This window comes from Hemicordylus capensis, chromosome 4 (assembly GCF_027244095.1).
Source record: "Hemicordylus capensis ecotype Gifberg chromosome 4, rHemCap1.1.pri, whole genome shotgun sequence".
Classification (NCBI taxonomy): domain Eukaryota; kingdom Metazoa; phylum Chordata; class Lepidosauria; order Squamata; family Cordylidae; genus Hemicordylus; species Hemicordylus capensis.
Genome location: NC_069660.1, coordinates 118310686 through 118335483, shown reverse-complemented (window position 1 = coordinate 118335483; position 24798 = coordinate 118310686). Strand labels below are relative to the sequence as shown.

Genomic DNA, 24798 nt, shown 5'->3' with positions numbered 1-24798 from the left:
CCAACACATGGCAACCTTAATGTGTAGGGACTATTTGAAGGAAAGCATTCAAATATTCAGCCCAGAAACAAATTAATCACATGGTAGGCCTGCTGACTGTGTCACTGTGAGGGAAAGGCTGCTGCTCAGGTTTACAGTTCTTCACTCATTCATTCCCTCCAATGCTTCCTACTCAACTCTCTCTGTATATTTCCTGCCCTGGCTGGTCCCACCCATCCAGCTTCCAAGCCGGATGTGGGTGTGGCAGGAGGGATGAGCTCCAAACCAGAAACATCTGTGCCCCTCCGTTGAAAGTGGCTGCAGGCCTGGTTGAGGATGGAACCCCTGACCGTTGAGGTAAGGGCTGTTAGCAGAGAGAGGCTCTGGGAGGGAATTTGATCCTGAGAGACAACCCTCTCTCATATTCTTCACATTTGCCTTTTTCTGGGCTGTTTAGAGCCTCTTCTAAATGCAGCAATATACCAAGGGGAAATGTGCAACCATCATTGAACTGCCAAGATGACACAATGCCAGCAGTCACTTCTGTGGGAAGCGGTAGCTCTTTATCAAGATTAACTCATATTAATTCTGGCCCCAGTATGCCTGCCTGCCCATTATATGTATTCTGCTGCTTAGTTTGCTCGCGCTGATTGACGGATGTCTGTGCATTATTATGAGTCATGTCAAAGGTCTCTCCCCTACCAATCTGCAGCATTTTGAATGCTCTGCTTTCTTAAACTCCTTTCTCCTCTGCCTTATCTTTCTTTTCCTTCTTTTTTTCTATCAAAGCTGTGCACTAATTCTTCCAGCTCAAGAGTGTACACCTTCTATAAACAGACATAAGGCTGTCTACAGAAGGAATCCTAGCATCAGACACCTTTCCTTGATGGAGAGACAAGAGTATAATTGGTTATGGTTATAGATGCTAAGAAGATATAATGTGATATCCTCACATGACAGGATCTTCTATTCAAAAGGTCTGTGTAATTTCCAGTCTTTCACATTTCTGAGGGGGAAAAGGAGAAGGAAATATCTGCAAACTCATTGTGGTTGCTGGATACTTCTTCTTTATTGTATTTTCCCCTCAGTGCAGATGTTTTTAAGAGGAAGTTCGGAGTAAAGCTCAGCTCAGAAACTGTTGTTGTGCTAATAGTCTAGTAACAAAATCCAAGATCAACCGTTACACAGCTGAAGACAAGGTGAACGTATACATGGAATAACACTATTGTCTTTTGATTTGGAATATTAAGAACACAGATCTACAAATATGAATATGACAAATATTTATATACTGCTTTTCAACAAAAGTTCCCAAAGCAGTTCACAAACAAACAAATAAAATGGCCCCCTGTTCCCAAAGGACTCAAAATCTAAAAAAGAAACATAAGATAAACCAGCAACAGCCACTGGAGGGATGCTCTGATCGGAATGGATAGGGTCAGTGACTGGAAATCAATGCTGGGTTGAGCCTACATCTACTCTGGGACAATTCTAATGTGTATTTACGATACTTTATCCTAGTTTTCAATCACAATGGTTCCCAAAATTATTACTATTATTATTATTATTAGAATTAAAATATTAAAACAACAATTTTAATCCTGCAATCAATAATTATACAGCAATACAAAGCAGACAACCAAACATCCAATAAAAACAATAGTGCAGCATCCAAGTTCCAACTTTTATTTTTGCTTTTGTCAAAATATTTTATTAAAGCATAATTAACCAGATTCTAACACCTACTACTACTACTACTACTGCTGCTACATACATCTCCAAAATCATTAATCAAGACCTTAAAAGTGTTCAGTATCCAATAAAGTATTTTCAAAACCATGCACCAGTCTAAAGCCTTTCCAAAATATTGTGGGGATAGTTGCACATTTGGTAATGCAGTCTAGGCTCTTTTCCAGCCATGCTCTTTTCTCTAGAACAGGCCTGCTCAACAATGCCTCCCCAGCTGTTTTTGGACTACAACTCCCATATTCAAAAGGTGCTTCAGATGGACTCAGAAACTGTCTGATGGTAAAGGTGCTAACCCATAGATGTAGCCCTTCTGTTAATCTGCACTCTTATAATTGTCAGCTAAACCCAAACAGAAAAGGCACAGAAGACTAGATACAGTAGGTATTCTCTATTTCCCTGCAGAAGGAAAGGTGGAGTGTGACATTCTGCACAGTTTAGGAGCCAATGCTAAAAAGGCCTTGCTTCTGGCAATCTAAACATCCTAATTATTGGAACATGGAACAGGGCCTGATAAAGATCTTAATATCTGCAGTGTGTGTGGTGGTGGGGGCTCTTACAGATACTGCTGAGTATTTTTAAATATATATCAGGGTACTCAGAGCACATAGGTCTTTTGTATTCAGTACAAAAGACCCATATGCCCCACCAAGTAGGAAGAGCATAAATATGTATGTATGTACGGTATGTATGTATGGTTTGATTTCTATACCGCTTTTCATTAAAATAATCCCAAAGTAATTTACAGTCTATTTAAAACAATGCATAATTAAAATATATGAAATATAAATATAAAAATAACATATCTCTATTTAAAAGCTTAAAACCCTATATAAAACAGTAATGCAAAAAACATAAAGCAGCAGCACTAAGAACATATTACTACTATGCATATTTATATACCACAATTTTAAAAAGCAAGCAAGCAAAACACAATGTTACAGAGGATCGAGAGTAATGACATGTGCATCTTTCACCCATATTTCCTTTTATACACTAAGCACACATATACACACCCCGTGAGTAATACTGAAAGTTAAAACAGGAGTCAAAAAAGTACTGATCACCTCAGTGATCTTTTTCAGCAGACATTTGTCCGGCAAACCTACATTTCAAGGCAGCATCTTCAAGCTGTTTTAGTATAATTGGCAGATACTCCACTTGAGATCATAGGGTCATAAACAAAAGCTATGCTTATATAGTCACTTCATGCAAGGTATACTCCAAGCTTAAAAACAAATCCAAATTACACACCATGGAACCCACAGTTCAGAACACCAGCCCTCCAATTTTGCACTCAGAACAAAATATATAAATAATGCAAGTCTGCATAAGTTCTAATTTTAATATCAGAGTTTTTACAAAATAGAAGCGCTTTTAACTGCATTAGGCTAAGAAAAGAAAAGGCAGTTAAGGTAGCAAGGGTGGCTCTAGAGGAGTGGCAGGGGAGGCAAGTGCCCCCCCCCACCAAGTGGCTTGCTCCCCAACAGGTCCCCATTTCTATTTCAGAATCTAGTATGTGTGGGACACAGCTTGCCCACCCATAAATGCACTTTGCCCCTTCTGTGTCCCCCCTCATTGTTTTTTCCTGGTGCCGCTGCTGTAGGGTAGGTGGCAAAGAAAGGCATACCAAACACTCTTTGTTGATGATAGCTGTTGAATTCCAAAACAACTGCTCTTAGTTTCTGTGTGTTCTCAATCTGAAGACTCCAAAATAATGAGGACTGGAAACCGTTGTTTTTAAATCATGAAAGCAAGGATTGTTAGGAATGGCTTACACTTCAGACTTCTGCACTGCATGATTCCTGTGCAAACTCATGAGGGATGACAACTATAATAGCTAAGAACCAACAGCCTGAACACTTTGTAAATATACTGGTTCTGAGTGCAAATGAAACCACCACTTCTCCAAGCCTGTTGAACTGTACGATTTAAGTCTCCAATGCATATCCATTGGTCTTCAGACCTCCAGGAAACACACCACTTTGAATGATCATGATGAGAGAAGAAGGAAGAATTCCATGGTGTCTTGATTAGGTTAATGTTGTAGACATGATAAGGAAGGGAGCAATTTGAAAGAAGCTCATGTCCATTACGCTGCCAGGATTCTACTAATACATCTGTTTTTAGTGTCTGTGCTATCCAGGCTAAGTAGATATCTGGTGAATTGGGAGAAAAAGTGAGAAGCATTGGCTTATCTTTTACATATCACATCATTTTCAGTTTTTCGGGGTACCCTTTGAATAGATATTTTCAAATAACCCTTTCCCTTAAATTAAGAATGTATATAAAATGGCAAGTAATTGCTTTAGGAAGGCTTTAAGGGAGAGATTGGGTCTGTGTAACATAATCTTTGAAAGAGCAGAAATATCACTATATAGCTGGCGATATTTTTCCATCAGTAATGGCCATTTGGTGCCCTGTAACCTTCGGCATGCAAAGCACATGCTCTACCACTGAACTATGGCCCCAACTCCAGAGTGTGAGCAGTCCTCAGCATTTTTAGCACTCTTGTACAACCAGGCAAGCACAAGAGGCCTTGGGAAGTTGAATGAAGGCTCCCACTGGGTTCCCACAGACTCTAATAACAAGTGTGCTGTGTTCACCATCAGGGCCTGTCATGATTTTGTCCAGCTCCTGCAACACATCACCATACTTGTTCTTGGCTGCTGTGCTAGGCTTGCAGTAATAGAGAGGATGATGCAAGCATGGAAGCACTTTGATTCAGGGTTTGACTGTGTCGCTGAGGGCAGAAATGCCATACCTTTCCCCCCCAACTAGCTTCAATGAAGTTGGATTGGAAGTGTCTTGACTTCCTCTTCCACTCTTCCTCTGTTCCAAACCTCTATAAGAACTGTCAGAATCTGATTAAAGGGGAGGATGACAAAGGCAATTCTGCCTTAGCTGCAGGTGGCTGGAAGGGAAAGCGATGGCACTTCTGAGCTCATGTCATCCTTCTCTGTATACTAAGCCTAGCAATGTCATTAGAAACCAGAAGTTCTGGAAGTACTTGGCCAGGGAGGGTGAATCTGCTCACTAACTTAGGAACTTGACTATCCCTGCTGAAGAGTATATGCATGGCACAAGAGGAAGTGACTGGTATGAAAGAAGGAAAAGGCATAATAACCATGCCTCTTCTTCTGGAAAAATGGGCCCTAAGAATTGCTTTTTCATATCTTGCTTCTCTTCCAAAAACATCATGCCTGTTTCACCCAAAAGAAAAGGCCTTCATTGTTATCGTTATCCATGACATGTAGACATTTTTTTTTCCATAGGCAGGAAACCAAAACTTCTTAAAATCATTTTTTCTTCTGAAATATTTATATGATCAAGGAGTTAAGTAGCACATAGCAATACAAAAGTAATACATGAGTGATTCCTCCTCCTCTTTCTCTGGCTTGCTCAGGTTTTTCTCTTCTCATGTCATACTGTTCAGTAGGACATGTCATCCTAATTCATGTAAAGTAAATAAACCCAAGTAAATGTTAATTTTGAATATAAACCAAGAACCATGATTTCCTATTAGATGCTCAGTTGAAATGAAAGGAGGAGCAATATTTCAGTGCTTTGCACATGCTTTGTTCTAGCTTCAGTGCTTCACATCTCCTAGCAGGGCTTGGAAAAGCCCCTGCCTGAGATCCTGGAGAAAATCAGCACTGGCCAGTCAATGCAGACCATACTAAGACAGATGGACCAATGGTCTGACCCAGTATAAGGCAGCTTAATATGTTCTCTGTGTTCACCTTGTATTGAACCTAGGATGAAAACCAGCCTGGCACAGTTTTCCTCATCTTCCCCAAATCCTTCAAGGTTCAAGGCTCTTAGAATACACCTAAAGCAGGTTTCCCAACTGTAATAGCATTTTGCTATTAAAAATAAAAATTTCTTAAGCACTTCTAATACTACCTAGTGTTTAAGTTGCCAAACATCTTTTCAGTGTTCTGTTTTAGAGAGCATTCCAGAGACCAATAGAGACCAAATGCATTAAAGTCAAGGCATTTTTGGTAGCTTCAATGGAGATGGATTACACTCATTAAGGATGTGAAAATCTCTAGGTTGTTAGGTATTTTAAGATCTTCAGTAGCGGATGCATATCTTTTCCTGCCTTCCACTTCCTCGTCCATAACACTCTCCCTCAGTTCCAGAAAAGTTATACCTTTGCAATGGATTTTCTTACCTTCATGATAATACTTGGTTTTAGCAAAGCTGAAAAGAGTTTCTCCTTGGGCTGACTGGAGCTTGGAGAGGCGATGCTGCCAAGGAACTGGAGGCAGCGCCAATCCTGCACACAGTATTTGCAGATTAAAGAGATCTGGGTGAAATAGCTTTGGGATGGAGCAGTTGTAGATATTTGGATTGTAGCATGACAGTTGCTTGTCTGAAGAAAATGAAAATAGGTTATCAAGGGCTATGATCGTGTATTAAAGATAATCAGGGATGCTGTCTGTAAGCAAGTATGTTTTGTACAGGGGTGATCCATTGCACATCCATCTGCTCCTTGCAAATCACATGACACTGCTGTTTGGGTCCACTGATTCCTTCTTCCTGTGCTTTATAGATTAATATAATCATGGAGCCACCCATAGGGACAGTACACTCTATGCCACTCCTAACAAAAATGTCAGCATGGGCTGCTTCCATGGCGTCGTCCCTTCTTTGTCAAGGGACAGTGTTTTTTCATCCTCCCCAGTTAGTGTTCATGCCAAACTGGGAGTACTTAGAAGCCCCCGAGTAGCTGCTTTTTAATTCCAAAGTGATACATTTTTACTCCACAGATTGGAGTGGATTTGCTTTTTGTTCTTTTTCCCCCAGGATCAGGTGTATGTTGCCTGATTCTAGACATATTTACTCATGTGCAAGTGGACAAAGTGTGAACCATGGACATCTGCAGGAATCGGGGGCGGAGGTGAATATATACATACAAATGAATGCCTGAAAGGCCATGAATTCGGGGGGGGGGACTGTCCCCCTTGCCCCTCTTTGCTTCAGACACCTGCTTTTGATTCTCTATACTCTGGGGCCTGAATTAAAAGCGTACAATTTAGTGGCATAGGCCTAGACTTATTAACAAAGTTTACATCATTGAGAGGCAATTAACAAGGAATACTAGCTTTTGTTTTAAGTCACTTTTTAAAGAATAGGTTGCATGGTGTGTGTGTGTGTGTGTGTTGTGTGTGTGTACAGACTACTGGGAAATAAGGAAGGAAAGTTACAATAGCTATAATTGGTCTGTTACTGGCTGACATACTGCGCAAGCTTCCGCTTGCCTCTGAATGAAACGTGAGCACAATTGTGCAAGAGAGCTGTTGTGCAAACATGTGAAAATGTCTAAATGCAGTTGCACGATGGATGGCCATTCTTTCCAATGATTGTCCATTGCACAATTCTGTCTGCACAAGAGCACTCTTGCAAAATTGCACTCACATTTTGTTACAAGGCAAATTGAATTTTGCACAGTATGTCAGCCACTATGTTTAGCAATGACCATATTGTGATAAAAAATAACATAAATATAAAATTATAATATATTTAAACTGATGAAGCATGGAATATCTTAATTGCCCAGAGCATGTAACAGCAAACACCACAGTTTTGATCATTTGCTGCCGGACATTGAATTGTATTGTGTAATATCCTTGAACAACAGGTGTGATATTGCATTGGCATCATTTTTACAAAATCTAGACAGGAGGTGCACAACATGTAATCACATGAGTCTCTAGCTGGCACTACATTCCATATAGACCTGAGCCTTTGCCCACAATCAAGCTGGGAGTGTGGTGTGCAGAGGGCATAATGCTTTTCCCCTGCAGCATTTTTGGACTGGAAATCCATTCCACTACACCCCGATTGAAGTGGCAACTTTCTCCCCAAGTGATGATTTGCAAAAAGATTACCACTTTGAGATGGAGGGATTCAGCACGAAAGAGGCACAGGAAGAAACTGTTAATTTCCTCTTTACCATGCACCACACTTCCAGTCCAGATTGGAGGCCTTGTAGCTAATTTTTAAAAATAAAAATGCGACTTCCAATCCACTTCCACATTAAGGACATGCTCAATGTCATTTGTAGTTTGGTCCAAAAGCAATAAGTGTTTTATGTTCAGAAACCAAGAAGTACATAAACGAAAGCCCAGAAGATATTGCATTTAAATGTGCATATTTAAGGATATACTGTAATTCTAAACACACTTATTAATTTCCCCTGAAATTGATTTCTTTGTAATTGAATTTGTCCAGGATTGAGTAAACCAATTTCTTAATTTTTGATTGACCAACTTGGTTTTACACATTAGGATTGAAAATGTGAGTATAAGAATAAAATGGACAAACAATATATCCCGCTACTGACTCTAATTTGTCCTTTGCTGGGTATGTGAAAATGGTATTCAAAGTCTGTTGATGGCTTGAAGATTACTTTCTGCACTCCAGAATGTGATGTGTAAAAAGTGCCTTGATGCTTAACAAGTTATCCATCATTGATATAGAAAGAGGAGCTGATATCAACTTCAGCTCATTGACCAGTGAGTTTCACAACAAATATAAGCTGGTCTTGTGAAGGAGAGGGTTAGAGAGCTGGTGTTGTGGTAGCAAACATGAATTGTCCCCTTTGCTAAGCAGGGTCCAGGGTTTGCATTTGGGTGGGTGACTACATGTGAGCACTGAAAGATATTCGCCTTAGGAGATGGGGCCATAGCTCAGTGGAAGAGCATCTGCCTGTCTGCATGCAGAAGGACCCAGGTTTCCTCCTGGGTGACATCTCCAGGTAGGGCTGAGAAAGATTCTTGCCTGAAACCTTGGAGAGCCGCTGTCAGTCAGTAGCTGAGCTGTATTGAGCTCAGTAAGGACCAGTACTGAGCTAGATGGACCAATGGTCTGACTTGGTATAAAGCAGCTTCCTATGTTCCTAAATGCCAAAGACAACAAATGAAAGTAGTTCTACTAGGCACTACATAAATGAATGAAGCCTGATCTGTGTATGTATAAGACCGTTTATCAAGCAATAAAAAATAATTACCTATTTCTGCAAACTGATCATATCGGAACGTTAGGCAGATTACTGTTTGTCCATTTTTCTTTCCAGTGGATGGATATCCATAACCATCCTCAGGAAATGGAGGAAATTCAGGAATACTGTGAATTACCCAGAAACCTTGAGATTTGTCCAAGAGCAGGAACCCTGTAGTGAACAGAAGAAGAAGAAATACAAGGAAAGAAGAATATTGACTTACTCCAATACAGGAGGGGAGTACAGTCCTTGCAGGTGGAAAATATCTGTTCTTAAGACTAGACGTTTGATCTTTGAATACATAGTTTATGGTGTTTGGACTTCTGCAAGAATCCTTCCTCTTATTTCTGAACCTTTCATTAATATTCATGAATTAACCCTTATGATATAGGAAGCCTGTTATATCCATTATGCACTGAAAATGAATGTAAAGACAAGTTAAATGGCTTGCCAAAGGCCAATCAGGAATCTTGTGGTGGAGCTAAGCATACAACTTCATTTTTCTTAAGTTCTACAGCTTTAATTTCACCTGCAGTATTTTGGTCACTAATGATTACCAAAGGAAATTAATTACATTAATTACTCAGGTTATTGTATTTTTTTTGTTGTTGTAAACCGCCCAGAGACGTACATTTTGGGAGGTACAAAGATATGTTAAATAAATAAAATAATAAAATAAATAAATATTGTGTATGAATTGCCAAAAATGTGACAGCAGCAGAGATATCCCTTAATAGCAAAGGTTCCTTTTAAAAAACACACACCATGAAAGGAACTTATGTACAGTGAGGATATCACTGCTGCTTAGAAAGTCATTATGGCATTTTTCATGAATGTGCAAATTAGACATCTCAATTTTGCATTCATCCCAATTACATAATTTAAAAGAAGGCACAGGAGAATGGCTTGGAAATGGCTTGGAATCTAAGCACAGTATCCTTCCCTAAATCATCATGACTTCAGTCCTTCTCTCTTAAATGATCTCCTCCTGCTCTGGTAGGATGGAGGTAAGCAGGCAGCCAGAATCTTCCAACTGAAGGCACATGGCCAGTAAGTCATCTGGTTTCTCACATAATCTTGCAGCTTCTGATATCAACAGAACTAAGGTGCTATTGGCATCAGTAGCTGCTTCCCTCATGGAGAGGTCTAATGGGTGACAGAGATGGTTTACCTCTGGACTTCGGGGCCAAAGTCCAGGTCCTCCGCATCCCCTAGGGGCCCCTAAATCCTTTAAGTCTGTCCTGGGTGGTGTAGTTGCTGTGCCACGCTGCGGGCCGTGCTGTGTTGGGCACCTGAGTGTGATTGTGGCCTGCACCGGGTGCTTTAGAGACAGAGGAGGGGGAAAATATCTGTTAATAGGGATGGGAATATCTGTTAAAATGTCAAGTTGTGTATTGAAATGTTTCTGCAAATTCATTTTTGCATAAATATAAAAAACTAAAGTGTGCCTTCGAGTCAGTGTCGACTCCTGGCAACCACAGAGCCCTGTGGTTGTCTTTGGTAGAATACAGGAGGGGTTTACCATCGCCATCTCCCGCACGGTATGAGATGATGCCTTTCAGCATCTTCCTATATTGCTGCTGCCTAATATAGGTTTTCCCCATATATTCTTACATTCTTGTGAGTTCAGTTGCTGTTTGTGCCTCAAGAACCCATGTGTTAAAAATAATGCTTATGTCACAGTGTGTGTGTGTGTGTGTGTGTGTGTGTAGGGGGATGATGCTTTACTTGCAGTGGGGGGTGGGGCTCCAGTGGGGTTGGCAGGGGCTCCAAAGGCCTTTAGATCCACACTCCAAAATTACCTAGGTGCACCTCTGATGGGCAATGTCCATACCCCTAAACTTCTACAAAGGGAAGACATATTTTTTCAGAAGAGAAAAGCACTGCTCATCCATAGAGAGGGTAAAAAAGGAGATCCAATCTATTGCTTAATACCTTTAGTATGTCCATGCATCCAGCTGTAATTCATCTTGTTAGGTGGGCCATCATTGTACATCACATAGGCAGTGCTGTTCTTCTACAAAATAAAAGACCAGTTTGTAAAATGCTTTCCTGAGTTCAAAAGGAAAGATATTTTTAAAGCAACTCTTTTAATCATATTAGGATAAATATTAAGCTTCCTATCATTAATATGAGGCCAGCTTTTAAACAAAATTGTCATTGCATGTGTATGCTACAGACAAATATGTGAAAAATAAATGGAAAGACAACAAAAACAGCTTTGTGGTTTTAAATCTTTTAGATTTAAGTTTAAAGGTTTAGATCAAGTGTGGAGCCAGCAGAATGGTGGCTTGTGTCTGGCCCTGCTCAGCGGCCCCTCCAGTTACGCTCCATGCCCGTGATGTCATGCATAAAGGAGGCATGGCCCAAGCTTGGGATAGCCTGAGCGAGCTCTTTCCTTGTCATTTCAGGCAGCACTTGCTGCCTGACAGCATTTATTTCCCTTTCTCTCCCTCCAGCTAGGGAGAGAAAGAGAAATGCATGCTGTCATTTCAGCATGCCTGGAAAGGACAAGGCAGAGCTTGCTCAGGGCTCTCCGGAGCCCAGGCATGGGCGGGAGGAGTTCGCTCAAGGCTCTTCCGGAGCCCGAGCAACACACCCTACAGGCTTCGGTGGCCTTTTTTATTGGCGGCCTGGGTTCTTTGAACCCGTTCACACAATGGTGGCTCCGCCCCTGGTTTGAATTTGAAATGTTGATTTTACATATTTCTTTTTTCAGCACATCTAAATATTTAAAAAGGTAAAATGCAGAGCTTTTAAAACCAGTGGATTTAGGAACATAGAAAGCTGCCTTATACCGAGTAAGCCCATTGATCCATCTTGCTCAGTACACAGACCGGCAGCAGCTTCTCCAAGGTGATTTCAAACTGTGTTTTGGGAAGTACAGTCATCCCTTGTGAACCACAAGGGTTCCGTTCCCGGAAACCCTCCCAGTTGGCGAATTCGTGGTAGTCAAACCATTGGTTTCAATGGCAAACAAGGGGTTAGGGGAATCGCGGTCGCAAAGTGACTGAAAACAAAGTATAAAATTGAAAGAATCACCCCCTGACCCCTGAAAATGACCCCAGACCCTTGGAAATTACCCCCTGAACCCCCCCAAATCACCCCAGACCCTCGTAAATCACCCCAAACTGCTGAAAATTGCTCCCTAACCCCCAGAAATGACTCTCTCCTCAGAAATGACCCCCTGACACCTGAAATTAACTCCAGCCCCCCCCCCATTTTTTTTAAACTAACAAACTGTGAATACTCTGCTTATGGTTGGCAAGGGCGGTCAAAATTTCCCAGTCACGGATACTAACATCAGTTATTGGGGGAACTGTGATAGGCGAGGGATGACTGTATTGAGTTTCCTTAAAAATCCCCTAGGGTCACTCGGGGTCCTAGAAGAAAAGCTGTGTTACTAGGTGCCTGAATGGCCCAGCTGCTTCTGGGATTACCTGGGCCATTCAGGCACCTAGATGGACAGCTAAAGAAAAATAAGTCATTTTAAAAACCAAGTCTCTAGTTATGTGGAGCAAGACAGACTGTCCCCCACCTGGTTATATGTAAGGAGGAGGAGGAGAGGGCACGGCAGGGGCTCCGACTGAATGTCAGAGCTCCAACCTGCCCGGATCCCTCATGACATGGCATGCCATGACAATTAAGAGGGGCTGTGTTGGTCCCTCTTGACAATGCCACTGTCATGTGTATTGGGTTGGAACTCCAATATTTTGTACCATGTACAGGCCTACTATTTAGCTATACACTTTTGCTTTGTAAATTTAACACACCTTGGTGACCTGAGAAATTTAGTAACAGGAAGAACTCCTGCCCTAGAACATGCTTTAGAAACTCCTGCTGCATGCAGACTGGTCAAACAACCACAGACAAGTCAGTAAATGCAACTCCCTGGACGACCCTGATGGCCCAGGGTGAGCAGTCCTGCTCTCATATGCAATGCTTCTTCACGATAAAGCCACAACTACAAATCAGCTGTGCTGCTTTAAGACATTTGCAATGGCCCATAGCTGGTGGCATATAAAATTACCCTCCCAATATATTTGAATATAAACAAGTGTGTAAAATATGAACTGTTGGCTAAATCTTGGGATTGTTCCTCCTTCCATTAATTATAATCAGATGCATAAGACTGCCGTAAGTAACTTGTATTTACATTTATATCTGTGAAAGATCGCAAGAAAATAAATGTGTATTCATAGCCTGTTCAACTTTGCGATTTGCATAATCCTTGTCTACAGTAATCAAAAGGTGTCCCAATACTGTCCTACTGTATTACCAACAGTTGGCTCTTTTCCCAAGTTACTTAGAAGATTAGTGCACTTGCATCTCAACATGGAATAGAACACTCATCATTTCTGCAAAATGGGTAAATTCTTATTCCCCCAAATTAGGGGGAAAGTGTCACCTTTGCAAAAGGGCCCTTTTGGAATCTTGGCCAATGAGATTTCAGGACGAGAGCTCAGTATTACGCACTGATTTGGGAGCAGCCATTGAGTCTTGAAGCGGATCCTTCTAGGTACTAAAATGAAACATTTTACATCAACACCTAAAAGTCTGCCAAATAGGCATGACTTTCTGGGCAAAATTTTCAAAGGTGTTGGGATCACCACAAAGAAAGCTCTGCCACATCTCCTGACTGATCGCACTTCCTTAGCAAATGGTTTTTAAATCCTGCTCTAAGGAATGTAAAGGACATGAGGGCTCACATAGGTGACTACATGTGGTGCAAGTGGAGGAAGACTCAACGCGAATCCGATAGGTTGCAACACAGAACTCATTTGAGGATCTATACTCTGGCAGTGCGGACAGCTAAGAAGTGGTTCTTCTCTGCCCGCATTGCTTCTGCAAATTCACGGTTAGCTGAGTTGTCTAGGAGTGTGAGGGGGCTAGTTCATGTCCTCTCCAACTTGAATTTTAACTTGGAACCATCTGTTACTTGCTGTGATGTTTTTAACAACTTTTTTGCAGATAAAGTATCTTGTATTCTCTTTGAACTAGACTCTACAGTTACTGCAGAGTCTATCGAGGTGCCCAGAAACCCCTCTTGAATTGGATCACTTTCAGTTTGTTACTTCTGAAGATGTGGACAAACTGTTTCGGACTGTACATCCTACCACCTGCTCCCTTGACCCCTGCACAACTTGGCTTATTTTGTCTGACAGTCATATTATCAGAGAGGGTCTGGTAAATATCATAAATGCTTCTCTGAGGGAGGGCAGGATGCCTCCTTCTCTTTAAGGAGGCTATTATTAGACCTTATTTGAAGGAACCTGCATTGGATCCCTCAGAGTTAGCTAATTACAGGCCTGTGTCTACTCTTCCTTGATTGGGCAAGATGTTGAGTTAGTGGTTGCTTCTCAGCTCCAGGCAGTTTTGGATGACAGATTATTTAGATCCTTTCCAGACTGGCTTTCAAGTGGGCTATGGGGTTGAAACTGCCTTGGTCAGCCGGATGGATGATCTCCAATTTGTGATCGACAGAGGGAGTGTGACTCTGCTGATCCTTTTGGATATCTCGGCATTTTTCAATACCATTGGCCATGGTATCCTGCTGGGTCACCAGAAGGAGGTGGGATTGGATGGCACTGTTTTACAGTGGTTCGTTTCCTACCTCTCTGGCAGATTCCAGATGGTGTCACTTGGAGACTGTTGTTCTGAAAAGCGAGAGCTAAAGTGTGGGGTTCCACAAGGCTCCATGCTGTCTCCAATGCTTTCTAATATCTACATGAAATCACTGGGAGAGATTGACAGGAAGTTTGGTCTGGGATGCTATCAATATGCTGATGACACCCAGATCTATTTCTCCATACCAGCTTCATCAGGAACTGGCATGACCCCACTAAGTGCCTGCCTGTAGACAATATTGGGCTGGATGAGGGATAACAGGCTGAAGTTGAATCCAAACAAGACAGAGGTACTGTCTGTAGGGGTTCGGGATCCAAGAGATGGTTTAGATCTGCCTGTTCTGGATGTGGTTACACTCCCCCTAAAAGATCAGGTCCGTATTCTGGGAGTGCTCCTGGATCCCAAACTCTCCCTGGTTTCTCAGGTTGAGGCAGTGGCCAGGAGTGCTTTTCATCAGCTTTGGCTGATAAGCCAGATACATCAATTTCTGGAGACAAATGACCTTAAAATGGTGGCACATATGCTGATAACCTCTAGACTTGACTGCTATAATGCACTCTACGTGGAGCTGTCTACAGTTAGTACAGAATGCAGCAGCCAGATTGGTCTCTGGGTTTACCCGAAGGGACCATATAACACAGATTCTAAAAGAACTGCACTGGCTGCCGATATGTTTCTGAATGAAATACAAAGTACTGGTTATAAAGCCCTTAACGGCTTAGGTCCAGGGTACTTAAGAGAGCACCTTCTCTGTCCGGTTATGGTTGTCGCCAACTTGTTTGGTGGCAACTTGGGACCGGGCCTACTCTGTGGCTGCCCCACTTTGGAATGCGCTCCCTGCTGGAATAAGAGCATCTTCTTCTCTGTTTGTTTTTAGGAGGACCCTGAAGACATACCTATTTCCCCAGGCTTTTAACTGAAATCTAATTTTTAAATTTTAATGTGTTTTTATCTTTTATGATTTTTATCTTTTTATGAATTTTAAATGTTTATATTTTGTATTATGTTTTTATTTCTGTACACCACCTAGATATTTTATATTAGGAGGTATATAAATTAGATATAGATAGATAGATAGATAGATAGATAGATAGATAGATAGATAGATAGATAGACATGCGAGACTACATGTGCACACTGTAAGATATTTCCCCTAGGGGATGGGGCCAGTGTTCCCTGTAAGAGGGATTCCCAGATGTCGTTGATTACAGCTCCCAGAATCCTCAAGCAAAGGCCATTGCAGCTGGGATTGCTGGGAATTGTAGTCAACAACATCTGGGAATCCCTCTTACAGGGAACACTGGATGGGGCTATTCTGGGAAGGTTCCAAGTTCCCTCCTGGTATCTCCAAGATAGGGCTGCGAGAGACTCCTGCCTGTAACCTTGGAGAAGCTGCTGCCAGTCTGTGTAGACAATACTGAGCTAGATGGACCAATGGTCTGACTCAGTATAAGGCAGCTCTCTATGTTCCTACAGGTGGTGTTATTGCCAAAATGGTTCAAGTCACATCTTTTATCTTTGCCATTAATTCATGAGGCAAGGAATTTCTTCTTTGCTAATAGCACCTCATCTGTGATAACATTTCATTCTCATGAATACTTCCTTGGTTTCTTACTGAGATGACATTCTGGATTGTTTGGCTTGCTTCATTTAGATTTGTTATCACTTGCCTTAGACTTGTAAGCTTGGTAAAGCTGCTGCAGTGTTTGCCCCAGAGCACTCTCTGTATAGTTGACTAAATATTTACTCAGTTTCCAGGCTTGAGTCAAAGAATCCACAGACATGTATTCTAGCCCAGTCCCAGCAGCTTCATATCGCATATACTTTGGTAATTTATAAAGAATGTACCTGTGGAAACATGTAAAAACAACAACATTAGTGAGGATCATCCAACTTGGAATAAATTGAAAGAGCATTATGAGAAGGTGAGCCATGATAAGATGTGTGCCTATGGAAATTTTGAGAGGCTAATGATGTGAACATGTTTAACTTGTAGGAGGTAAACAATTGCTCTTGAATACTTGTCTCAGACATTTGATGTGCTACTAGGTGTGTTCAAATGATACAACAGCAGCCTGTATAGCCCCATCCATAGTTGCTTGGTTTATTTTTACATAGGCAATTCTAAGGAGTTTGAAGGAGGACAGGGTGGTAATTTTACGGATTTGTTTGATGAGGGTATTTCCAGGACAAAGAAGCATACAGAGCAACAATTGTATTTCCAAGATCTTAGAAAAGGAGGATGGAATTATACAAGGCTCTGGCTGGTGGCTATAGGCTACCTCCATCCTCAGCGGCAAGTTGCCTCTAAATAGCATGCCCTCACCTCTTGCCTGTGGGCTTCTCAGAGGCATCTGGTGGACTAGATAGACCTTGGGCCTGATCCAGCAGGGCTGTTCTTATGTTCCCAGCACAAAAAAATCATAATTTCGTTGTGTAATGTATTAGAGATCATCCTAGTTTGTAAGCATTTACAGTTTTTCAAGAGGTCATATTATGGCGGGGGACTAGTTCATAAAATCTCTTTGCACCTGGGGGGCGGGGGAAGCCAATAAATTGCAAAGGCAGTCCTTTGATTCATTTATGGCAGGACTGAAACTGGTATGAGGGTCCTATAACCATAGGACCAGCAGCACAACAACCAAAAGCACAAATGTACCATTGGGCACAACAGCCAGCATAGCAATAATTCCATGCCACTCACTGACAATGCACTCATATTATCCATGCATAGGATGCATGAATCCATGTGTTGTGATGGCAGAAATGCTGATAACTGTACCTATCCCCTACCCCCTGCATACAAAACCCAGACTTCCAGGATAAGACCCTAGCATCTTCTCTAATGCAAGCATCCATAGCATAGTGGTTAGGAGATCTGACACATGGAATCCATCAGTCACAGGCTCTCTAGAAACAGGCTTTGAATACTGCCATGTTACTAAAATAATAGCAAGTAGTTAGAAACTACTGCTGCATGTTCAGCAGTGTTGCTTGCCATTGAGGAATCTGGGAAGTATAGTTCCCAATGCCTCTCTGCTTAAGTAGTTTTGCTGGTAAACACTGACAACTCCATTTCCCAGGCTCTGCAGCAACAGTGAATGCTTTTCAGCCTTTTTAGAAAAATATAGGAGTGTCTGGGCCTTAAGAATCAGGCCTCAATGGAAGTCCTTCACACTAGGCCCGCTGCTATCCGTCGTTGCCAGAAACGCTTGAGGAAGAGAAGGAATAGCAGGGAGGGCTGAGAGTGAGCTCTCCTGGGTTTGATCTTTCTGAGCTTTCTCAGGAAATGCTTGAAAGGACCCTGAGTTCTTTTCCTGAATATTCTCCCAGAAAGCTAGGGGGAAATGAGCTAAATTATAATGCAAGCTGGGGGAAGCTTGCCAGTCTCTACTTTCTGCAAAACTAAAAGCAGTAATATACATCAACATTTCAATGTACTGAAAATAATAACATATATATTATCCTAGTTGGTAAACCACAGAGCATCTAGTACTTTACCAATATCCAGAATGGAGTATTTCCCCCCTGTTGCCCACTCCCAGCAATTAGGAAATTCCTAGTTTTAAGATGGGTCTGCTTAATAATCTATCTCATAACAATTGTTGCCTATTCTAGTTCTAAAAATAGTTGTGAGACTTTGAAGTATGCCTGGCCTCTGTGAAAATGCAACATCATATAAATTACATCAGGCTTCTTAAGACCAATTACCCAGGTCTCTCAATGTTGAAGCCAATAGTTTCTGTGCCTGGGCGGATATTCAGAATTATGACTCCCTTCACTTACTTTATGAAGTTTGAATCATGCCTTTGGTCCACAGAGTGTTGCCTGGCCAAGGTGAGGGGATGGCACTCCATATATATTCAGAAGCTACTCCATATATACCCTCTTGCACATCCCCCCTTCTCTCTCTCTCTCCTTCTCTTTCTCTCAAATTCACACTCTGCCCTCTCCCCATCCATTATTCACACTCACAAATAAACTCACTCTAGCACCACAATGACACACAAAATCATGGATCTAAATCACAGATGTTCATGTTTTGTACACAGATCCCACCCCATCCCGCACTATAAATCCATAAGCAAATGATGGAATAGGTCCATAAATTGCAGCATATGCATCATGAATCCATTGCTTCCTGGCAATTCTATGGCCCCAAAACTGGACATGATATGGATCTTCATGGATCTTCTGAACTCTGTAAGGATATCTGCTTCAGATCAATGTTTTGGGGTGATCCTTTAACCAAAAATCAACAATTTGTGTTTTTATTCAGCAGTTCATGGGCACAGATTGATTTGATTTGATTTTGGGTTTCTGAATAAAAATCATGTGAACTAGTCGGGCCGGGCACAGAGCATCCGCGCCTCTAGTTCTCTTGTCCACTTTCTTCTCCTTCCTGCCCCAGCTGCTGATCTCCTCCCCCTACCCGGCTGCCGCTTTCCTTTCCCCTTTCCCCGGCCTCCACTTTCCTTTTCCCTCCCCTGGCAGCCACTTTCCTTTCCCCTGCCCCAGCTGCCACTCTCCTTTTGCCCACCCCAGCCACCGCTTTCTTTGGCCTGCCCGTTGGCCTGTGCCTTATTTTCTGCCGCTGCTTTCTGTTCCCTCTCCCAGCAGCTTGCTCATGAACTCTCATGAGAGCTACCAGACATGAGATTAGCGATGGGTATACAGTATAAGAGAAATATAAGATAGATAGATAGATAGATAGATAGATAGATAGATAGATAGATAGATAGATAGATAGATTCAGGAGGATCATTTACTTTTCATAGGAACATGCATAGGGACATAGGAAGTTGCCATCTACTGAGTCTGACCATTGGTCCATCTAGCTCAGTTTTGTCTAATTTAACTAAGCATCTCTCCAGGCCTTCAGGCAGGAATTTGTTTTAATTTTAAAACAACATTTTAAAATGACTTTAAGACTGTTAAACAAATATTTAATTAAAAGCCTGGGTGAATAGATGCATCTTTAAAGACTTTTTTAAAGTTGTCAGAGGCCTATTTCCAGGCCTATTGGAATGAGTAGTGGGTCAAGGCAGTTCAGCAACCCCACAAGCTCAATCTTAAATACAGGTGTCCATTTGGGAAGGGAGGAGTTGGACTTGCCTCAGAGCAAGGAGAGTCTGGGTGACTGTCTGATGCGCCCCCTGTCAACGTAGAATGGCCAGAACAGGTGCTCCCTTGGTCCAGCTCTTGTCCTAGTCCGAAAGGTGTGAGTGCGGTTGAGTGTGTGCAGACAGGCTAATTCAATATCGGGTGGATTAAAACATGCTTGTAAATAGTCACTTATCTGCTTGTCTTTAGGCAACTAGGCAAGAAGGTTTTGCAAAAGCTGGTTCTTTTTTAGACCAGGCTTCTCCAACCTGCAGCCCCCCAGATGTTGCTGAACTACAACTCCCAACATCCCTAGCCACAATTTATTGTGGCTGCAGGTTGGGGAAGCCTCTAGATCACAAATGGCGGACATAGACATATGTGTTTAGGAAGGTTAAGATAGTAAAGCCTTTTGTGGACCAGTAACTTGAAGATGTATTTGCAAGCTGCTACATGAATGTGGAAACTATCCTACAAGGTCACATTACATTGTGTTACCTTAAATATCTGGTAATTTTTGAAAATAAATTTTGTACATAAAAGAACGAGTTCAAATAAGTTCATTCCATATGTCCATTAGAAAACCACAGGGAAGCTATCCTGCTAGATCACAATAAATGCCCTATTTAGACCTCTAGCCAGCATTTTAGTTGTGGATGTAAGAAGACCAATAATTACTGCAGTTATGAAAGGGGTTGCTGGAACCTATTTACCTTTCTGCTAAGTGTGGTCATTAAAAGTGAATGCTCCTTGCTTCAGAGCATGTAGTTTTTGCAGACGTGAAAGGAATTGAATGCAATCCAGTTTGGTAAAAGCTTTGTCGGCTTTAATTGTTAATATGGTTACTGACACTTTAAAAAGGAAAGTCCAGTGGATCTATTCTGGGGCCCCCCCTGCTTTTGAGCAGTTAAAAGAACTGTGTGACTCCTTGAGCATTTCTGGGCCAAATCATTCTAAGATTGCAGGCAAGAGCCATTTTGCTTTACTGAAATATGTAGCGCAACATTTGAATAGTGCTGAACAAAGAGAATTAGAAGATGAGGGCCTATCCACATTATTGAAAGAGCAGACTGAGGAGTTCAAAACTGTGACTGAAGGGAATAGTTCTAGTGTTGGCCTAGACAGAGAGCAGCAAGCTTCTGTTGAGTTGTGAAGCAACAAAGATTTGGTTTTTTCACAATCTCCTTGCACTGTGGTGTAACATGTAAGCTGTCGCTTTTGTGCAACAGTTTCACTTCTGCTCCACTTTGCTACTTTCATGACACACACATTTAGGAACTAGCAACATTGTGAGTTTCAAATAACTGATGTGAATTGTGTGTGGAATTCCCCCATCTCCACCCCACCCCCACACTTTCCCCCCCTTTTGTCTTCACTCAGTCTAAACACATGTTGAAAGAAAATGCTTCAGTTCCTTCCTTCAACATGTTTATTTGGGATATATGCACACAGCCAGTGCAGATTAGCTAAGCAACTCAACTGGCATTGTGTTGAGAACAGTTGGGCTCTATAGGGGTGCAGCAGGTTGCATCCCAAAATAGGCTACAAATCTGGACTCTTAGTCAGCAGATCCAAATGAATGTCGACGACATTTCAAATAACATGTGCAACAGTTTCAATAATTGCCTAATATGAAAAATACATCTGTCTGGCAGGAAATACAAAACCCTAAGGGAGGAGAAACAGTGTAAGTGCTTTACATTAAACTCAGGAGCAGATGATCACTCTTTTTCTCAAGGATTTTGGTTGCAGTGGATCTACCTAGGAACATAGGAACATAGGAAACTGCCATATACTGAGTCAGACCATTGGTCTATCTAGCTCAGTATTGTCTTCACAGACTGGCAGCGGCTTCTCCAAGGTTGCAGGCAGGAATCTCTCTCAGCCCTATCTTGGAGAAGCCAGGGAGGGAACTTGAAACCTTCTGCTCTTCCCAGAGTGGCTCCATCCTCTGAGGGGAATATCTCACAGTGCTCACACATCAAGTCTCCCATTCAGATGCAACCAGGGCAGACCCTGCTTAGCTATGGGGACAAGTCATGCTTGCTACCACAAGAGCAGCTCTCCTCTCCTGTTTATTTAGTGAATAGATCATGAAATGGGAGTCTGATGCAGCCAAACATGAGCGCTTGTGCTTCATTGCTTTCAGTGCAAAAGTTAATCATGTGCCAACTTACCCAACTTTTCAAACTATATGTTTGATTAAAAGTGCTCAACTTTGTCTGGATTGTACCTTGTATTTTTCTCCTATTCCTCTCCCTAAGTCATGTATATATTCCATTCCGATTTTTTTAAATGAAGCTTTGCTATTTCTAGATATAACTAAATAAACCTGACCCATGCCTACAATTTGCCTCTGTAAGCAAAACATCTGGTCCAATGCATACTTAAAAGCATGTTTAATTTATGAATTGTCTTCAGGATTATGGGCTAATTTTTGTAAGTATAATCAAATAGACAGTTCAGAAATGATTATTCTGTTGTGATTTTAAGAAAATGTAAAGAAATGTCTTCTGTGTGTATCAAAAGATCATTCTCAGTGTTTTTTTAAAAGTTCACAAGTAATTTATATTTATAATTTGGATTATTTATTTTCAACAACAATAATTTTGTTCAATCAAATGGGCTGAAACAGAAATAATATGATGAGTGAACGATGTTTTTGAGATCAGGGGGTTAGGCAACAAATGGGCCCTGGAAGAAGAAGTGAAGATGGGCCCCTGGGCCCACTGCCTTTGCTACAGAAGAACTATATGGACATGGTGAAAAACAAAATATTCTTGGCATGCTGTCAGATAACATCACACACTCTGATCAGAAGGCAGCGGCTTGCCACTGAGTCAGGGAAGCAGGAGGGGAAAGCAAAGAGTGGGTCAGTGAGCCCCCTTCCCTCATGGACCCAGAGACATTTGCTCCTCCCACCCCCCATTCATTTATAGCTATGTTGCTGCTTGAGATATAGGGTTATTATAATAATCTCTCACTCCATTTTGAATTACTATGTTGAATTATATATGTTTACAATACTGGTAGTTGGTGATCAGACCAACTCTAATGTACTTCCCAACCACGCCTCCACATAAGAATATGCATAGAGAAAAATGTATTGGCTGACTTCCTAACTAGTGACATCCTAACTAATGCTGTGTCCGTGCAACAAAGGGAGGCTCAGCTGCAGCACAGAAGCATGTATGTTTGCATGTGCGCGGGGTGGATTCTTGCCATTCTTGCCTTTCCCTGGAAGTGCTTTTTACAACTCAGAAATATGTCAATGAGGACTGTGTGACTCTCAGGGACATATTTCCAGATTGCAAATAACGCTTCCAGGGGATGGGCAGATCCAACCCCCCGCATGTGCCCAAGCTTCTAAAGTGGGGACACGACAACTGCAGCCAGACATTGAGGCTATTTTCACAACCTCCCAAAAGTAGGCTAAGGGAGCCAAGCCTGCTTTTGGGAGGTCGTGTGCTGCAAAAGGAGCCACATGGCTCCCGATAGCAAACCTCCCAAAATACCCTTAACCCCCATTCTGATCATGATTCACCACGGCACGGCTCTGTGCCGTGGCGACTCATGAAGAGACCCCTGACCATGAGGCTGCTGCAAGCCATCTGGTGTCATCCCCCCCCCCCGAATACCCCGCACACTTGTGCGGGGCATCCTGGGACATCCAGGGACCAGGCAGCCCCCGATCTCCGCCACCCCTACCATTTCCGTGATGGAGCCAGTAACTGTGTGGGCAGCAGATCTGGCCACCCAGGTGAGCTCCCTGTTTGTCTGCGGGAAGAGCGGGCTAAGTTCCCCGCAGAGCCCAGTTAGGCTCTACATACAAATCGTGTGTAGAACCTCATTATGTCACTGCAGAGATACAGCATTAGTCAGGACTACAGCTACTAAACATTATATTTGGATGCAATGTTCATGTGGATTTTGCATTCAAACATATAGTTTTGCATGTATTTCTGTATGTAGGAAATTGCCCTGTTAGAATCCACCTAGGAATCCAATGAAAGATATCTCCTTAATTATTTGTATATCTCTCTTTTTTCTGGTTAAGGTGCAACTCTTACGATGAAGGTAGCATATGATGAAGGTAGCATAGCTTATGATGAAGGTAGCATCATCCACATGATGAAGTGATTTCCCCCATATCAGTTTTCAGTGTAAAGATGTCTTTTGAACACTCCCCGTGTGGTGAGAGCTGACATACAGGGCCAAACTAGACATTACTAGAACTAATGGTAAGGGACAAAGCCATCATAATACCTACTTTAGCCCTTTGCACACCCCTGATGATGGGATTTACCTTGTCAGAGAGTAACGTTCTATTTCAGAAATATGCCTGGCATAGAAATAAATTTGAAGATTATGTCCTTTAATCCTGAACAATAACAGCCGCTGTTTGTTGCCAGGGCTACAGTGGGTGATTTTGGAGGTTGACAGGTTAGAAAGTGTGCTGCAATGGGCACCATGGACATAGAGCAAGCAACTTATCCTCCCTGACTGTGACCTCCCCTACAACTTTACTCCCCATTCATGCAGCAACATGAACTTTGATGAATGAAGCAGCTGATTCACTAACAGAGCCTAGTTTCTGTCACTGAGTTACGACCATTAAGAGAGGAAGCCACTCACTCTGCTAAAGATGATTATGTGACATATATTTTGGAAGAATTGGACTGAAATGGAGACATTAAGAAATAGCTGCTTGCCTTATTCCCTAGTCAGCTTAGTACTGCAGAAGAGGAGCAACAACAACAAACACCCACTTCTGTAAAATGCAGTGTATAACATACGTGCTCTTCTTCATGCTCCTGATTGCCTGAGGCTTGGAATTACAATGCATAATCATTTTTCTTTTGATCAAATGAAGCAAGCGCTCTGTGAATCAATGGCTATCTTGCAATTAGTTTTAATGCAGTGATGTGCCTAAACTGCATAGAAACATAATCAGATTTCAGTAACCTACATTTCATTTTCTAGATGTATAGTTCAAAGCTACCTTAATAGCCTCTAATATTAACTCACTAATTATTTTTTCCTTAGAGTTGAGTATTCAAGCTTCATAGTATTATTTCTGTTAAACCATTTAGTTTAACACAGTCCATATTAAATCTCCAACTTGCCTCTTTTACCTACCAATCAACTGCTTTGCCATCTTCATTTACGCACGAAATTTCAGTTGCCCACATGGGTGGGGCAGAACCAAATAACAGCAAAGATATACTCCACAAAGCTCTTACAGTCATCTTGGCTCCATCAGCAGATCACAAAGGGGAAGCAGCCACTGTTATTAGTCTTATCTGAAGCTTGCTGGTATTGTTCATTTCAGT

General features: G+C 41.9%; 1 protein-coding gene across 1 annotated transcript; it reads right to left on the bottom strand.

The window, feature by feature from the left end:
• Positions 1-1702: 1702 nt before the first annotated feature.
• DNASE2B (deoxyribonuclease 2 beta) lies at positions 1703-24734 on the bottom strand. The gene is made up of 6 exons (XM_053248064.1): positions 24605-24734; positions 16033-16210; positions 10670-10751; positions 8744-8905; positions 5903-6103; positions 1703-3884 (listed from the first exon to the last, which is right to left on the bottom strand). Exons 1-6 carry the CDS (start codon positions 24712-24714, stop codon positions 3541-3543), a joined length of 1077 nt encoding a protein of 358 aa, XP_053104039.1. The 5' UTR covers positions 24715-24734; the 3' UTR covers positions 1703-3540.
• Between the last annotated feature and the right edge of the window lie 64 nt (positions 24735-24798).

Bases quoted from the DNA above. Each gene is read 5' to 3' on its own strand.
- DNASE2B (XM_053248064.1), bottom strand. From the start codon at position 24,714: ATGACTGTAAGAGCTTTGTGGAGTATATCTTTGCTGTTATTTGGTTCT. The intron at 6,104-8,743 runs GTAATTATTTTT...CATTTTCTTCAG, and splicing joins TGATCAGTTTGCAGAAATAG to ACAAGCAACTGTCATGCTAC. The intron at 3,885-5,902 runs GTAAGAAAATCC...CCAATTCACCAG, and splicing joins AACCAAGTATTATCATGAAG to ATATCTACTTAGCCTGGATA.